Source organism: Schistocerca nitens, chromosome 5, assembly GCF_023898315.1.
Source record: "Schistocerca nitens isolate TAMUIC-IGC-003100 chromosome 5, iqSchNite1.1, whole genome shotgun sequence".
Classification (NCBI taxonomy): Eukaryota; Metazoa; Arthropoda; class Insecta; order Orthoptera; family Acrididae; genus Schistocerca; species Schistocerca nitens.
The window spans coordinates 564,031,947-564,044,864 of record NC_064618.1 but is presented as its reverse complement, the minus strand read 5'-3'; the positions used below and the strand labels follow the sequence as shown (position 1 = coordinate 564,044,864).

General features: G+C 40.1%; 1 protein-coding gene across 3 annotated transcripts in view; it reads right to left on the bottom strand.

Annotated features, from left to right (window-relative positions):
- The window catches only part of LOC126259667 (ubiquitin carboxyl-terminal hydrolase 35), a 120,336-nt gene that overhangs the window by 39,992 nt on the left and 67,426 nt on the right, over nucleotides 1-12,918 (bottom strand). For all 3 annotated transcript variants that reach the window (XM_049956607.1, XM_049956608.1, XM_049956609.1), the window contains exons 4-6: nucleotides 10,558-10,884; nucleotides 6,578-6,945; nucleotides 4,374-4,532 (exon numbers count right to left, since the gene is read on the bottom strand). In XM_049956607.1, the coding sequence (XP_049812564.1) occupies nucleotides 4,374-4,532; nucleotides 6,578-6,945; nucleotides 10,558-10,884 (854 nt within the window). The remainder of the gene's footprint in view (nucleotides 1-4,373; nucleotides 4,533-6,577; nucleotides 6,946-10,557; nucleotides 10,885-12,918) is intronic.

The following is a 12,918-nucleotide window of genomic DNA, read 5'->3' as shown; positions in this document are numbered from 1 at the left end:
TCCCACCAGCCAAGTTCTGACAAATTGTGTTGGTGGATTCAACACCATTACCTCAAAATCATTCCTTACAATCCTTCCAAGAATTTCTCCCATCCAGCACTTCTTCACAAACCTTCCTCACATCCCTGTAACCTTAACCTGTCCTCTGCAGAACTCCAGGCTCTGTGTTCCCTAAAAGCTGATGACTCCATCAATATCCCCACCCCCCACAAGCAGACAAAGGATCTACCACTGTTGTATTTGATTGACAGGAGTAGGTTAGTGAAGGTCTATGCCAGCTGTCTGACACTTCTACATACAGCATCTGCCATCGAGATACCAGCCCTGTGATTCAAACTGACCTGGAGTCCCTCCTTAAAACCTCAGTCCCCTCAGAATTGCTAACAACTCAATCCATAGAACTTCTTATCCCACACAAACCATGCACCTCCATCTTGCACCTTCTTTGTAAGATCCACAAACCCTATCATCCTGGCCATCCTACAGTTCCTGGCTTCAAAGCACCCACTGAACGTAAATCTGCCTTAGTTGATCTGCACCAGCAACCTGTAGTACAGAGACTTCCTTCCTGTATTAAACACACCAACCCTAGATTGTTTGATATCCTTGCTCATTCCATTCCTACCATACACCTTGCTTGTCACCACTGATGTCACCTCCGTTTATACCAGGTCCTCCACGTACATAGTCTATCTGCTGCCGAACATTTCCTCAGTCAGCATCCACCTGATTCAAAATTTATTACACCATCCTTGCTCACCTTAATCAACTTTATACTTACCAACAACTACTTCACCTTTGTGAGACGGACATAAAAACAGATCAGGGGAAAATCCATGGGAATCAGGACGGCCCCTTCCTATGCCAACCTTTCTATGGGTTGCTTGGAGGGGGTGGGGGTTTCCTGGAATCCATAAGCCTTCAGCCCCCAGTTTGGTTCAGATACATTGGTGGCATCTTTGCCGTATGGACTCATGGTGAAGCTGACCTGTTAAAATTCCTGGAATCTCTAAATACCTTCTCTCCCATTTAAATTTCACATGGTCCTCTTCTGAATCCCATGCCACTTTCCTTGATGTTGATATCATCCTCACCGTAGGCCAGCTACACACTTCTGTCCACATTAAACCTACTAACAACAAACAGTATTTACATTTTGACAGCTGCCATCCTTTCTATGTCAAACATTCCCTCCCAAACAGCCTTGGCATTCGAGGCAAACATACTTGTTTGGATGCACACTTTTTACAGAAATATGCCACCATTCTCACCTCCACCTTCACTGAATGTTATTACCCCAACAGCCTAGTTCAAAAGCAGATTCCCCTGGCCATCACATCCAGTCTTATTACTGCTTATCCCTCCAAACAAACCAGCTTCAGAGCACTCCATTTGTCACTCAGAATTATCCTGGTCTTGAATGTATTAATCAGCTACTTTGACAAGGCTTCCTAAAATCATGCCCTGAAATGAGATCCATTGTGTCTGAGATTTTGCCCGCCACACCTAGAAAAGCTTTTTGTCACCCTCCCAATCTCCACAATATCAATATCATTGTCAGACCTTATGCTCCTTCTGCACCCATCTTCAAGCCTATGGCTCCTACCCCTGTGACCATCCCCACTAAGACTTCCCCTATGCACCCTCCTACCACGATTCATATCAGCCGAGTGACTGGCAAAACACATACCATCAAAGGAAGAGCCACCTGTGAAATAACATATCATATACCAGATGTTATGTAAATACTGTTCAACCTTTTACATCAGCAGGACTAACACTAAGTTAGCAGTCACGATGAATGGGCTCAGGCAGAGGGTTTATTCTGGTAACACACAATATCCTGTAGCAGAGCATGCTACATAACATGACGGTCAAGATATCGGTGCCTGTTTCACCACATGCACTACATGGATTTTTCTCAGACACACCAGTTTCCCAGAATTCCGCAGATGGAACTAGCGCTACAACTTGTCCTTGGTTCTCGCCACCTAGCTGGCCTTAATTTATGTTAATTTCTTCTCCTTCAGCATTTATTCATAGTAACTACTCCTTTCTTCACTCTGTTTTTTCTACATCTTTCATTTTCTGACCTGTCTATTTTTTGCTGTCCCCCTCCTGCCTCTGTTACATACAATGCACGCAGCTCTTCACTATTATTAATTCATGCACAATGTTTTGGCAGTAATCTCTGTCTTGCATATTACCATGTCTTCCACCTTTAACCTCTCAAGTTCTCAAATCTCACCCGGTGCAGTCCCCAACAATCAGTCTTTCCTTCTCATCCCATCTGGTCAGTCTCCCCAGGCCCAATGTTCTGGTGACTTTTCCGAACTTTACCCCTTTTCCTAAATCTCTCCAGTTCTTTCCCTTCACCCCTCTTCCTTCTCCTTTAACTCTTCTACTTGGAGGAGGAGCCATTGGCTCCGAAAGTTGCATAAATAAAACCTTTTTTTCCTAATGTGCGTGTTCTCCTGGCATCCTTGGTGAGCCAATTTTTTATCCATCCATTTACATTATATTGTCAAAAATTGATTATTTTGTTATCAAAGTGTGTGTTGTTCAAAAGGAGTACACAAATATGGCAAGGTATGTAGTTGAAGTTGTGAAGTGCAGCTGATCGTCACCGGCGTGGAAGAAATCTCTTATTTGGTGCTGAGCATGAACTGGTGCTCTCACTACATGAGCATATTGCAGTTCGTCAGGCAAGGAAGCAAAATACTGCCTACAGTGCTACATTGAATTAAGACTACAGGTTTGGAGTATTCACAGCTGTAATAACAGCTACATCTCTGACAAAGCTTGAAGTAGGGTAACAAGAAGACCACAGTGGCAGTGGTCAATCAGAGATAGTGTCAGCAACTCTGACAACATTTCTTGAAATTTATTTCACCTTTCAGTGTAATTTTTTTATTATTTTTTTGGCAGGCATATAATTAGGCTATTAGAAGTGTGCATTAAGACAGCTGCATTTGGGTTTGTCATTTCAGTTAAACGTGTGATTTAGTCAATTAACGGAACATCAATGTTTATATAGCAATATCTTGAAAAATAAATTAACCGTAATCGTCCAGCATTACCATCAGAAGGACTGTAATTTTCCATGCCCAGTTATATCGTCCCAGTTTCACCTTGTAACTTCCACTGCTAATATCTTTGTCCAACTGTATGACCGCCTCAGTACTGTGGTACAATCTTGGGCGAGGGAAGAGGGGCCTTTTCTTTAACTACAGTTTCTCAAGAACTCACTAGGTTGTACTGAAGTCCTAATATAAATACAATTTTTATTACTACAGTACATTGCAGTGGCTGGAGAGTAGCTACCAGCAAAATTGTCTATCCATTGAAATGCACTCCTCTCCGTAACAGTAAAATTGACAACCTTCTTAATGGGTGTGATGACTATTGTGGCAGTCCTATCACTACGGCCCACACAAGACAGATTTCCCATTCACAGTAAAAATCATTTTGCATTCGTGCAATTAATATTGAATGATACTGATGACACAGGCTTTCATATACGGAAAGATAGATCCTCTCTAAGCTTCAGCAACATAACAACTGTAATATCCTCAGCATACTGCTAAGGGGGCATTGGGCAGAGGGTGAGTCAGTAGAGCAGTGGGTAACTTCCACACTACAAATCTAAAGGCCTTGGGCTCAATACCCAGCTAGTCTTGCAATTTTTTGCTACTTATCACTTCTTTCACCTATTTCAACAATTTTTTAATGTGAAAAATGCCAAGTTGTACCATTATATGGAGTCATATCACATTGTAGATCCACCTAACAACAGGCTTAGTACGCCCATTCAAAAATTGGGGGAAAGGAATGCTATACTATATCCAAAACATCATGCCCAGTAAAGGCCAATATTCAGGTTTATAAAAGCTTTACCTTTTCTACTTCGCAGGCCTGTCAACAAAATCATTTTCCTCCATCACTTTCCAACCTTATCACAAAATATTATAACTGTTACAGAGCTGATGTCAAACATGAACTGCTACCAGTAAACAGGTCCATCTCAAAGACGCAACTCACCAGCCCAAAAATCATGATTAATTTGATTATCATATTTATCAAGTAGTTTTTGTTTGAGTTCCCTGAAGTATTTGGCACTTGGCAAATTTATACATTTTAATAAAAGTAATGGACATGGTGAGCATTAATACACAATTACACATTATAAAAACTGAAACAAAAATGCTTGCAACATTGGCAGTTGTGGCAAAGACGATCGTGGTGTTACGAAGACAAACAATAGTATGTTGTATCTAGGAGCATGAGCATAATTTTTCTTCTTTAGATGATTTAAATAGTCAGGTACCTTCTTCATTTGAAACATAGGAGTAGTACATGTTTAGCATCCATACCTCCATTGCCTTAACGACTTCTTCATAATCTTTCTTGAAATTTGGTATTTCTTCATACATGATGCAACAGTAATTGTACAGAAAACGAAGGGAAGCACTAGCATTATTACTATTTTCAAGTTTTAACTGTGCTACCACACCCGGAATTTTTGATGAAATCTGGAAGCAAACAAATTTCTGTAGTAATTGGTAAAATGGTGAAGCATGTAACACATTTTAAGTAGAATCTGTAACACCGCAGACAGCAAAATTCACCTTACAAAATGTTACTACTTTTAAAGGGTTTTATTGCAATTATACAATCAAGAAAATATGCCTGAAGGTATATTTTGCAACACTTTTACAAGTATGTATCACATTACATTTGCAATCATTTATATTAATATTAACTGAAATCACAATGCTGTACATTTAAATCATTTATTGTTGAGCAGAAATGATTAAAGATACTTTAATCTTTCTAACTTATAATAGTAGCAAACTCACATATTATTTACTATTACATTTCTACCAGTGAATAATATAATTAATGATTGCACTAATTCAAGTATATCTCATGTTGACATATAATCATTTGAAAATGACTTCACAGCCAAAACTGCAAGTAATAATTGTAAAATAAAGGGGTATTTTAATCCATCCAATGGCAGCCAGTATGGCAGAATGTTATGATTCAGTAAATTTGTGATGACAGTGAACCCTGTGGCAACTGCAAAAAAATGGTTCAAATGGCTCTGAGCACTATGGGACTCAACTGCTGTGGTCATAAGTCCCCTAGAACTTAGAACTACTTAAACCTAACTAACCTAAGGACAGCACACAACACCCAGCCATCACGAGGCAGAGAAAATCCCTGACCCCGCCGGGAATCGAACCCGGGAACCCGGGCGTGGGAAGCGAGAACGCTACCGCACGACCACGAGATGCGGGCGTGTGGCAACTGCAACCGGCAGCAGCTGCATTCTTTGAATGAGGCTCCTGTGGTGGACACTTGATGTGGTGGTGGTGGTGGTGGTGGTGGTGGTGGTGGTGGTGGGAGGGGGTAGGATGCTTGCCCCCACTGATCTGATTACTATCAGGTACACATCTATAGGGTGGTCGGACACAATCTGAAAAGCTTGGGGTGTTGGAGAGTAGGTTGTGCTGAGATATAACTGTTACAAAAAAAGTTTGATACTTTGCGCCGCTTCAAAATTAATTAGCATTTAAGTTAGCAAATCAAGCTGTTGCACACACAAATTCAAGCAGCTCACCAGGGATGATGTTGCCAAGTGTATTCTTCATTTGGTTTCCTTAACCAAACATGAAAACGACACAAAAATTGGGCATGAGACAGCAACCCTAGCCAAAGACTGAGTAGTCTCCTGCATTATCATCTACACTATAACAACGGACACTAACGGTATCTGGCAAGCTGCTTGAATTTGCACATGTAATGGCATATTAGCTAATGTCAATACTAATTAACTCAGAAACAGCAGAACACATTTGATTTTTTCTTCACATTATTTCTCAGTACAACCAACAATGCAGCACTCTCACAAGCTTTTTACACTGTTTCTGACCACTCTACATAATGCATCGTGTCTACTGTGTACACAACTACATCTAGCCAGCTACTCAAAGTTATGGTAAAATCAAGGTCTTACTGTCACTGTGTTCACAGACGGGTGTTACTTTTCCAATTTACAGATGTCTCCAATTCTTTGAAAATGTATATCACTGCTTATACTGGTAACAACATTTTAAATAAATTAACTGTTTTTAAACAAATACTTTGGAAACAGACCTGTGCACTTACTATTGCACACAGGGCATTTTTCAGTGCATTTCTGTAGTGCACATTACACTAACTTTTGTTATGTGATCTCTGTAATCATCCCATAATGAAAAAGCTACAAATCCCTGAACAAATGGGTAAAAGAATTCTTATAAAATATCCAAAATCAGATCCCATGTAAAGTATCAAATTACAATGTATGGACTAAATATTCCGTAAGAAGATGCTACTTTAATTTCCACACACAGTGCACAAACTGCAAAACTAATATATTAAACTACACAGTTTCTATAAATACAAAATCATTTCTCAGTCTGTAATTATGTGTTTTTTTTTCCCTTTGGACAAATATGCTGCCAACAATGAAGTTTATAAAGCAAACTCTGTTCAGTTTGTAAAGTTGGTACACATTCATTAAATTTACCTTGCGAAACACTTCGTGATTGTATAAATTGGAGAATAGCATATGCCACACAATAGTCTCCACTCCTTGCCGTAAGGCAGGTAACTGCATTGATCCAAAGAGTTTATCAATGGTTTCAAGAGTTACTTCATTAAGAATGCTGTACATCTCTCTTTCTTCAAGTTCATTTATAAGAGCATCTATCCATAGATTGACATATGTTGCTCTGGGCCATACTGTCAGCCAGTGACAAAATATTTGCAATGCCTTTCTCACTACATCATGAGATGTGCTGTTATCAAGCACAGTTTTTACTTCACATCTAATGAACTCCGGCTCAAGAAGTCCCAAGACAACTGCCAAACTAGGGGAAGGCTCTCTGCCGTCATCTAGAAAAATAATTAAAACAAAGCACAATTAAAAATCAGAAAGAGAGAAAATAAAATACTTTTTATCTTCATTAGCAATGGCACAACTAACAATGGGCTGGCCAGTCAACTGTTTCTTCATTCAGTCACGTTTTTCAGTCAAATGAAAAGTATAAAACTAGTTTCTGTGGCAATGTCAGCTATAGGGATGTTAATTTATTCTCCAGGTAGGAGTAATTTCATTTTATGTGAAACAAATGACTGACAAGTCTCTTATGGTTATGTCGGTTATATGAGTCTTTTCACTAATTTTCAGGGAAGAAACATCTTCATCTATTTGTTCAACTTTTTTTGGTTGTACAAGAGCAATAACTAAGGTTGCCAACTTCTTTAGAGACAAATTGTGCATCTTACTTGAAGGAAAAGTAAATAAAATGTGTATTTCTATAAATAAAGTAGTATGAAAATGTTGTATTTATTTATATTAATAGAACTTTTTCATATTTATGGCATTGAAAATAATTGGCATTACATTGTGAATTTTTATGTTTAGGTAAATGAATGATTACTTTTGGAATTTAAAATTATTGAAGCTTTGTCTCCCTCTGTATTCCAGTTTGTACCATTGATAGCTCACTTTTGGTAAATACTTGAGTGCACAGAAAGCATATAGGACACTATTTTTTTACTTGTTCTGTGACTTAAAATCACTTGCTTTTAAGCATATGTTGCCACCTTTACACAGCACCTTTTTGCGAAAAATATTTTGTCATCATTTGCTAATATTCTACCAGTCTAGCATTCATCTAGATGAGTGTATGTATAGATGACAGCCTGTGACCAACTGCATCAATTACCTCGATGATATTGTTTTGGGTTCTTCCAATAAAGACCACCTTAGAAATCTCTGATCACTGTTTTCTGTTTTGCAGTATGCAGGTCTCAAGTGCAATCTTTTACAGCCATCAATCAAGTACTTAGGTTTTGAGATTTCTCGCACAGGGGTCAAGCTGTTGCATCACCATGTTGATGCAATTGCAGCTTTGCTGCGGCCAACCCCCATTAGGGAACTGGAGGTGTTTCTAGGTAAAGTTGTGTACTATCTTAAGTTTCTACTGGTCAGCCAGGTCAGCATCTGAGAGTCTCGGTGTGATGTTGGCAGACAAACACACGAACGGGTCTGAACGACCCATTGCTTACACTTCTAACACTTTAACTTCAATTCTCAGAAGCAGTATTCTCAGACTGAAAAGTAGACTTTAGCGATTGTGTTCGCCTCAAGAAATTTCACATCTTTTTGTTTAATTCTAAGCCCCAGTTAATCACAGATCACAAGCTGTTGGTTGCTCTTTTTAACTCTCTAGCTTCCATGACAGACAAGGCAGTGCATCATTTGCAGCAGTGGGCTCTTTTCCTCTCCTGTTATCATTATCTGATCCATTACTAGCTGACAGCACAACATGCCAATGCCGGATCTGGTGTTCGATCGGACAACTTGCTTTGCTTCTATTTAGATATTGAGAACCAGAATGCAGTCGGTGGTTTTACCATCACTAGTGCCATGACAGCATCGGCTGTTGCCATGGATCCTGTACTTAATCAGGTCATATCTTTTTTGTGCAGCACTGCTAGCCGGAAAAAGCCCTGGACAGTGCCTTGGATCTCGCGTGTAATTGCTTCTACTTAAAGAACTGTTTTTCTCTGTTTGATGGGGTTCTTTTGTTTGCTACAGGGAATGCTGCTCCCCAGGTTGTGATTCCCACTTCCTTACGCCATACTGTGCCACGGCTTCTGAATGAAGATACGGGGACCTCTCACACCAAAGCTTTGTCTCACCAGCATGTGTATTACCTGGGCATAGAGAGGGACATTACATGGCTTATTGCTGCTTGCACTAACTCTGTTCAGCATCAGGCAGCCCACGGGCACCTTTTTCCTCCTGGCAAACACTGCAGCACCCGTGGCAGCATCTACATCTTGATTTTGTTGAGCCCTTCCTAAATCAGTATTGGCTTACTGTAGTGGCTGCCTATTCCAAGTTTCCCCATGTGGCACGTTGATCATCCACATCTGCAGTAGCCACTATTTCGGTCCTAAGATTTTTGCAATTTAGAGACTTCCGTATACTATGGTTACCAATAACGACCCCCAATTCGTTTCTCTCAAATTTGCATCTTTTTGGCAGACTAGTGGTGTTCACCATCTCATAGCACCCCCTGTTTTATCCTCAATTTTATTGTGAGGTTGAACACATGGTTTGGACATTTACTACTCAGATGCGGAAGTATATATTTGGCAGGTCCCCTGAAGCTGCTTTAGACTGTTTTTTTGAGTTCATACCATTTCACTTCGGTGGGTGACAAGAGCCTAGTGGAGCTGCTACATGGATGCCAACTGCAGACCCTTCTTCACCTGATGCATCCGATGCTGCATCCACTTGCGTCACCAGCTCTGTGATAGTTCCAGCCAAGTACCCCTGTCTGGGCTCCTGGTTTTGGCTTCTGGCTGACCTGAGTTACTGCCGCCATCAAGCGCCCACTGCCTCTCGGCCCCCACCACCACCAATGCCTCTTCCTGTATCTCAGATGGTCTGGTTCTCACCACAGAGGAGGTTGTTGCCTGGCAAATTGCTATCTGGTGTTCCTGCCTCCACCCCCACTCCTCGACTGCCGTCTCTGGTGCAGCCCCCACTGCACCTGACACTGAAGCCACCGCCACCTCCGTTACTGGGTCCTGTGTGGTTGTCATCTCCTACAGACTCGCAGACACCTCCGGCATTGACTGGCGACATGAATGAGGATGCCGCTATACACATGCCATTCCCAGTCCAGCCCTATGGCCTCTCACAAGAGAGGGCCGGCACACCGAACCTCCCCCATATCACTTCCGCCCCTACTCGCCAGTGACTGCCCGCCATATGCTGTGGCAGTCACCATCACTGGGCAGTGTAAAGGATGTCAGTGCCATCATTGGTGTTTTCCACAACTCGTAATCTCAGTCCCTTGTGGAACTAGTGCTTTTTTTCCCACAGTACCAGTGCTATTTTCTGTAGCATGTTTCTTCTCTGTACCACAAATTTTTTCTGTGCCTAGTGTTTTCGCACACATATGTGGGTTCCCACCCCCTTGAAGGGAGGTGGTATGTACTTTCACTCATGCCACGCATGATTTGAGGGATCACGCATCCATACAGTTCACAAGCTCGCTTACAGAGGTCACCTGGGTCAGCCACCTGGCACACACTGCCGAAGAAGCAGTATTATTTAAGTGATTAGAAAACAAGTGCTCAGCCAAATCTGTAACCTGTATTACTGTTGTCCAGTAAATGTGTTCAGTGCTACGCACAACCTGTACTTCATCGTATCACACTATAAAGTACTATGTTCCATAAATCATCTATGTTCTTGCTATAGCATTATCCTCACAAGTCCACTGACAGCACTGTTAATATTCCATGAGCACTGTACTTTATTTTTCAAATTTACCATGTAATGAAATTATCTGAACAGAATTTAGTTTTTTTAAAACTGCTAGCTTGGAATGCTGTGTGTATGTATCTTCATACAAAACAACTCTCAGAAATGTCACATGTTTACAGAAATTGATTAACAATAATTATAAAATCTGTACATACCTTTATTAGCTATAGCTGTATAAACTATCTTCAGGCAAGAATAAATAATTTCTTTTCTCTGCCGCTTTTTCAAAGCATCAGTTAGAAAATCTCCAATTTTTGAAACATTTTCATGAAACTGGCGAATTGCTTCACGTTTAGCAGCAGGTGTTGCAAAGGATGAAAGGCATGCTACTATCGTTTCGCAGAACTTTTTCAACTCCTCTTCACATGGCAAACATTTTGGATGACGGTTCAAGAATACACAAACATCAGCCAAGAGTTTGTCATCAAATGAAACCAAGCGTAAAAAGTCTGTCAAACAGTGCTGCACCGTTGGTTCTAAACCTGCAAAAAAGTTTTATATAACACAATAACTGAACTGAGAGCAAATTTACACAACTAGAAGCCCATAATTAATGTAACCGACGAACATTCTTGGAACTTGGTTATGTGTACAGAAAATGAAGACATAAAAAATGTGATTTTAACTGCATTTAAGTAACTTTACATACTGTCAAGCTCTTTAGTTTAAAGACTGTCTTTGATGCAGCTTCGACACTAGTCTATCCTGCACAACTCTCTTCATCTCTGCATAATTACAACTTACATCCATTTGAACCTCTTTAGTGGAGTCAAGTTTTGGTCTCTCCACCCCTGCCCACCCCCTCCACACCCACACACATATATTCAAATTTTAGAATTAGATTTGTTACTTCCCCCTCCACTTCTATCTGTTTTTTCTCAGTTCTTCACTGCTTTCACCAAGCAAATGCATTGTCTCACTTTTCTGTCAACATTCCACAGTGCTATTTTTCTTTCATTTCACAATCTATATTTCAGTATACTTTCTCAGCATTCAGTACTTCTGTATGTCCTTGCTCTTATTTCCCTAGATGCTGAAAAACCCACTCATTTCCACCAGCCTAGGTATATACTCCCGTCACTCATGTGATGTTTTGTTGTTTTTCCTTTTTGGCGTGACTTGCAAAGATCAAGAACTACTGTATCATTTTTAATTGGTTGCCACACAATATCATGATAATCTTTCACCATCTTTCAAAAAGCTGAATGATTCTCTGCAGCTAGTTGTAGCGGGGCTTTGAATTTCGCCGCGATACACTCGTTCCCTCAGATAAAAATATCCCGTTGCAGCGGTATGAGCGCTCGACGGCCGAGAAAATACCAAAATTGTAACCGTTTCAATTGTCTCTTGTTAGCCGAAGCTTAAGGCAGATGTGATCTGATGAAGACGTTAAAAAAAAACTTATTAGCTTGTCTTGATTTGATTGTAATGTGTAGACATTGTGGAAGTTGTTAAGAAATTCGGTGGATGGAAGTAGCAAAGTGAATTAAATTGCATACAGTATCAAGATGATTTTAATTGGTATAAATTAGTGATTCCTGGACGATTGCAAGATTTCGAAGCAGACTTTTCACGCAGAATTGAAGACCTGGACGCCGCCCGAAAGAAGACAAGTTAACCTGGTAAAGGATGATTTATCTACGCCACTTCCCCATGTCAGTTACATTTTTTTATTCTCTGTTTCTTTTCAGTAAGTTTTGTACTGGAAATTGGTTTAACTTTTGCTCAAAAACGCCACAAGGACCACCCCAACAATAGCTTTTCCTAATAACGAAGTCCGATAGCTTTTCTGTAATACAAAGTCCGATTTGCTTTTCATTTTTCCCCTTTTTCACGGTCATTAACGATTTTGAAAAAAACATTTTTATTCACGATTTCTTCCATATTGTCAACCTTTTCTTCTCTTCTTATTATTTTTTTTATTAACCACTACATAGTTCACTCCAACCTCTTGCACCTGTCAACCCTCATTTCAACATGTAACAAGTTACCTTCCGAAAAAGTCTGAAGGTTTCAGTACAAATGCGTCAGCAGCAAAGTGGATCACATTCTGATCCCACTCCTGAACATTATTTTCTGTCGGTTGACAAATACCTTCTTTCTGAGCACCACTGCTATATTCAGAGTGAATTGGCTCTCCATCTCACACCAGCAATATATCAGATAATTGACAGGTATAGCGTATTTTTAAATAATGAAAAATCAAATTCTGTTTTCAAAATTTAGAAAAGAAATCTTGTTATTTCTTAAATCAGATACTTCTGGTTGACTGTGTTTTAAATGTTAAGACATGAATACACTAAACAGATTCAGAAGGATGTAGGTTGTAGTAAGTACTGGGAGATGAAGAAGCTTGCACAGGAGCATGGAGAGCTGCATCAAACCAGTCTCAGGACTGAAGACAACAACAACAACAACAACAACAACAACAACATATTCTAGTCCTACATTATTGTATTATGAGTACTTAGAGTGAACTTGTCCTTTCTTATTCCTCGTGTTCTATGTTCACCAGC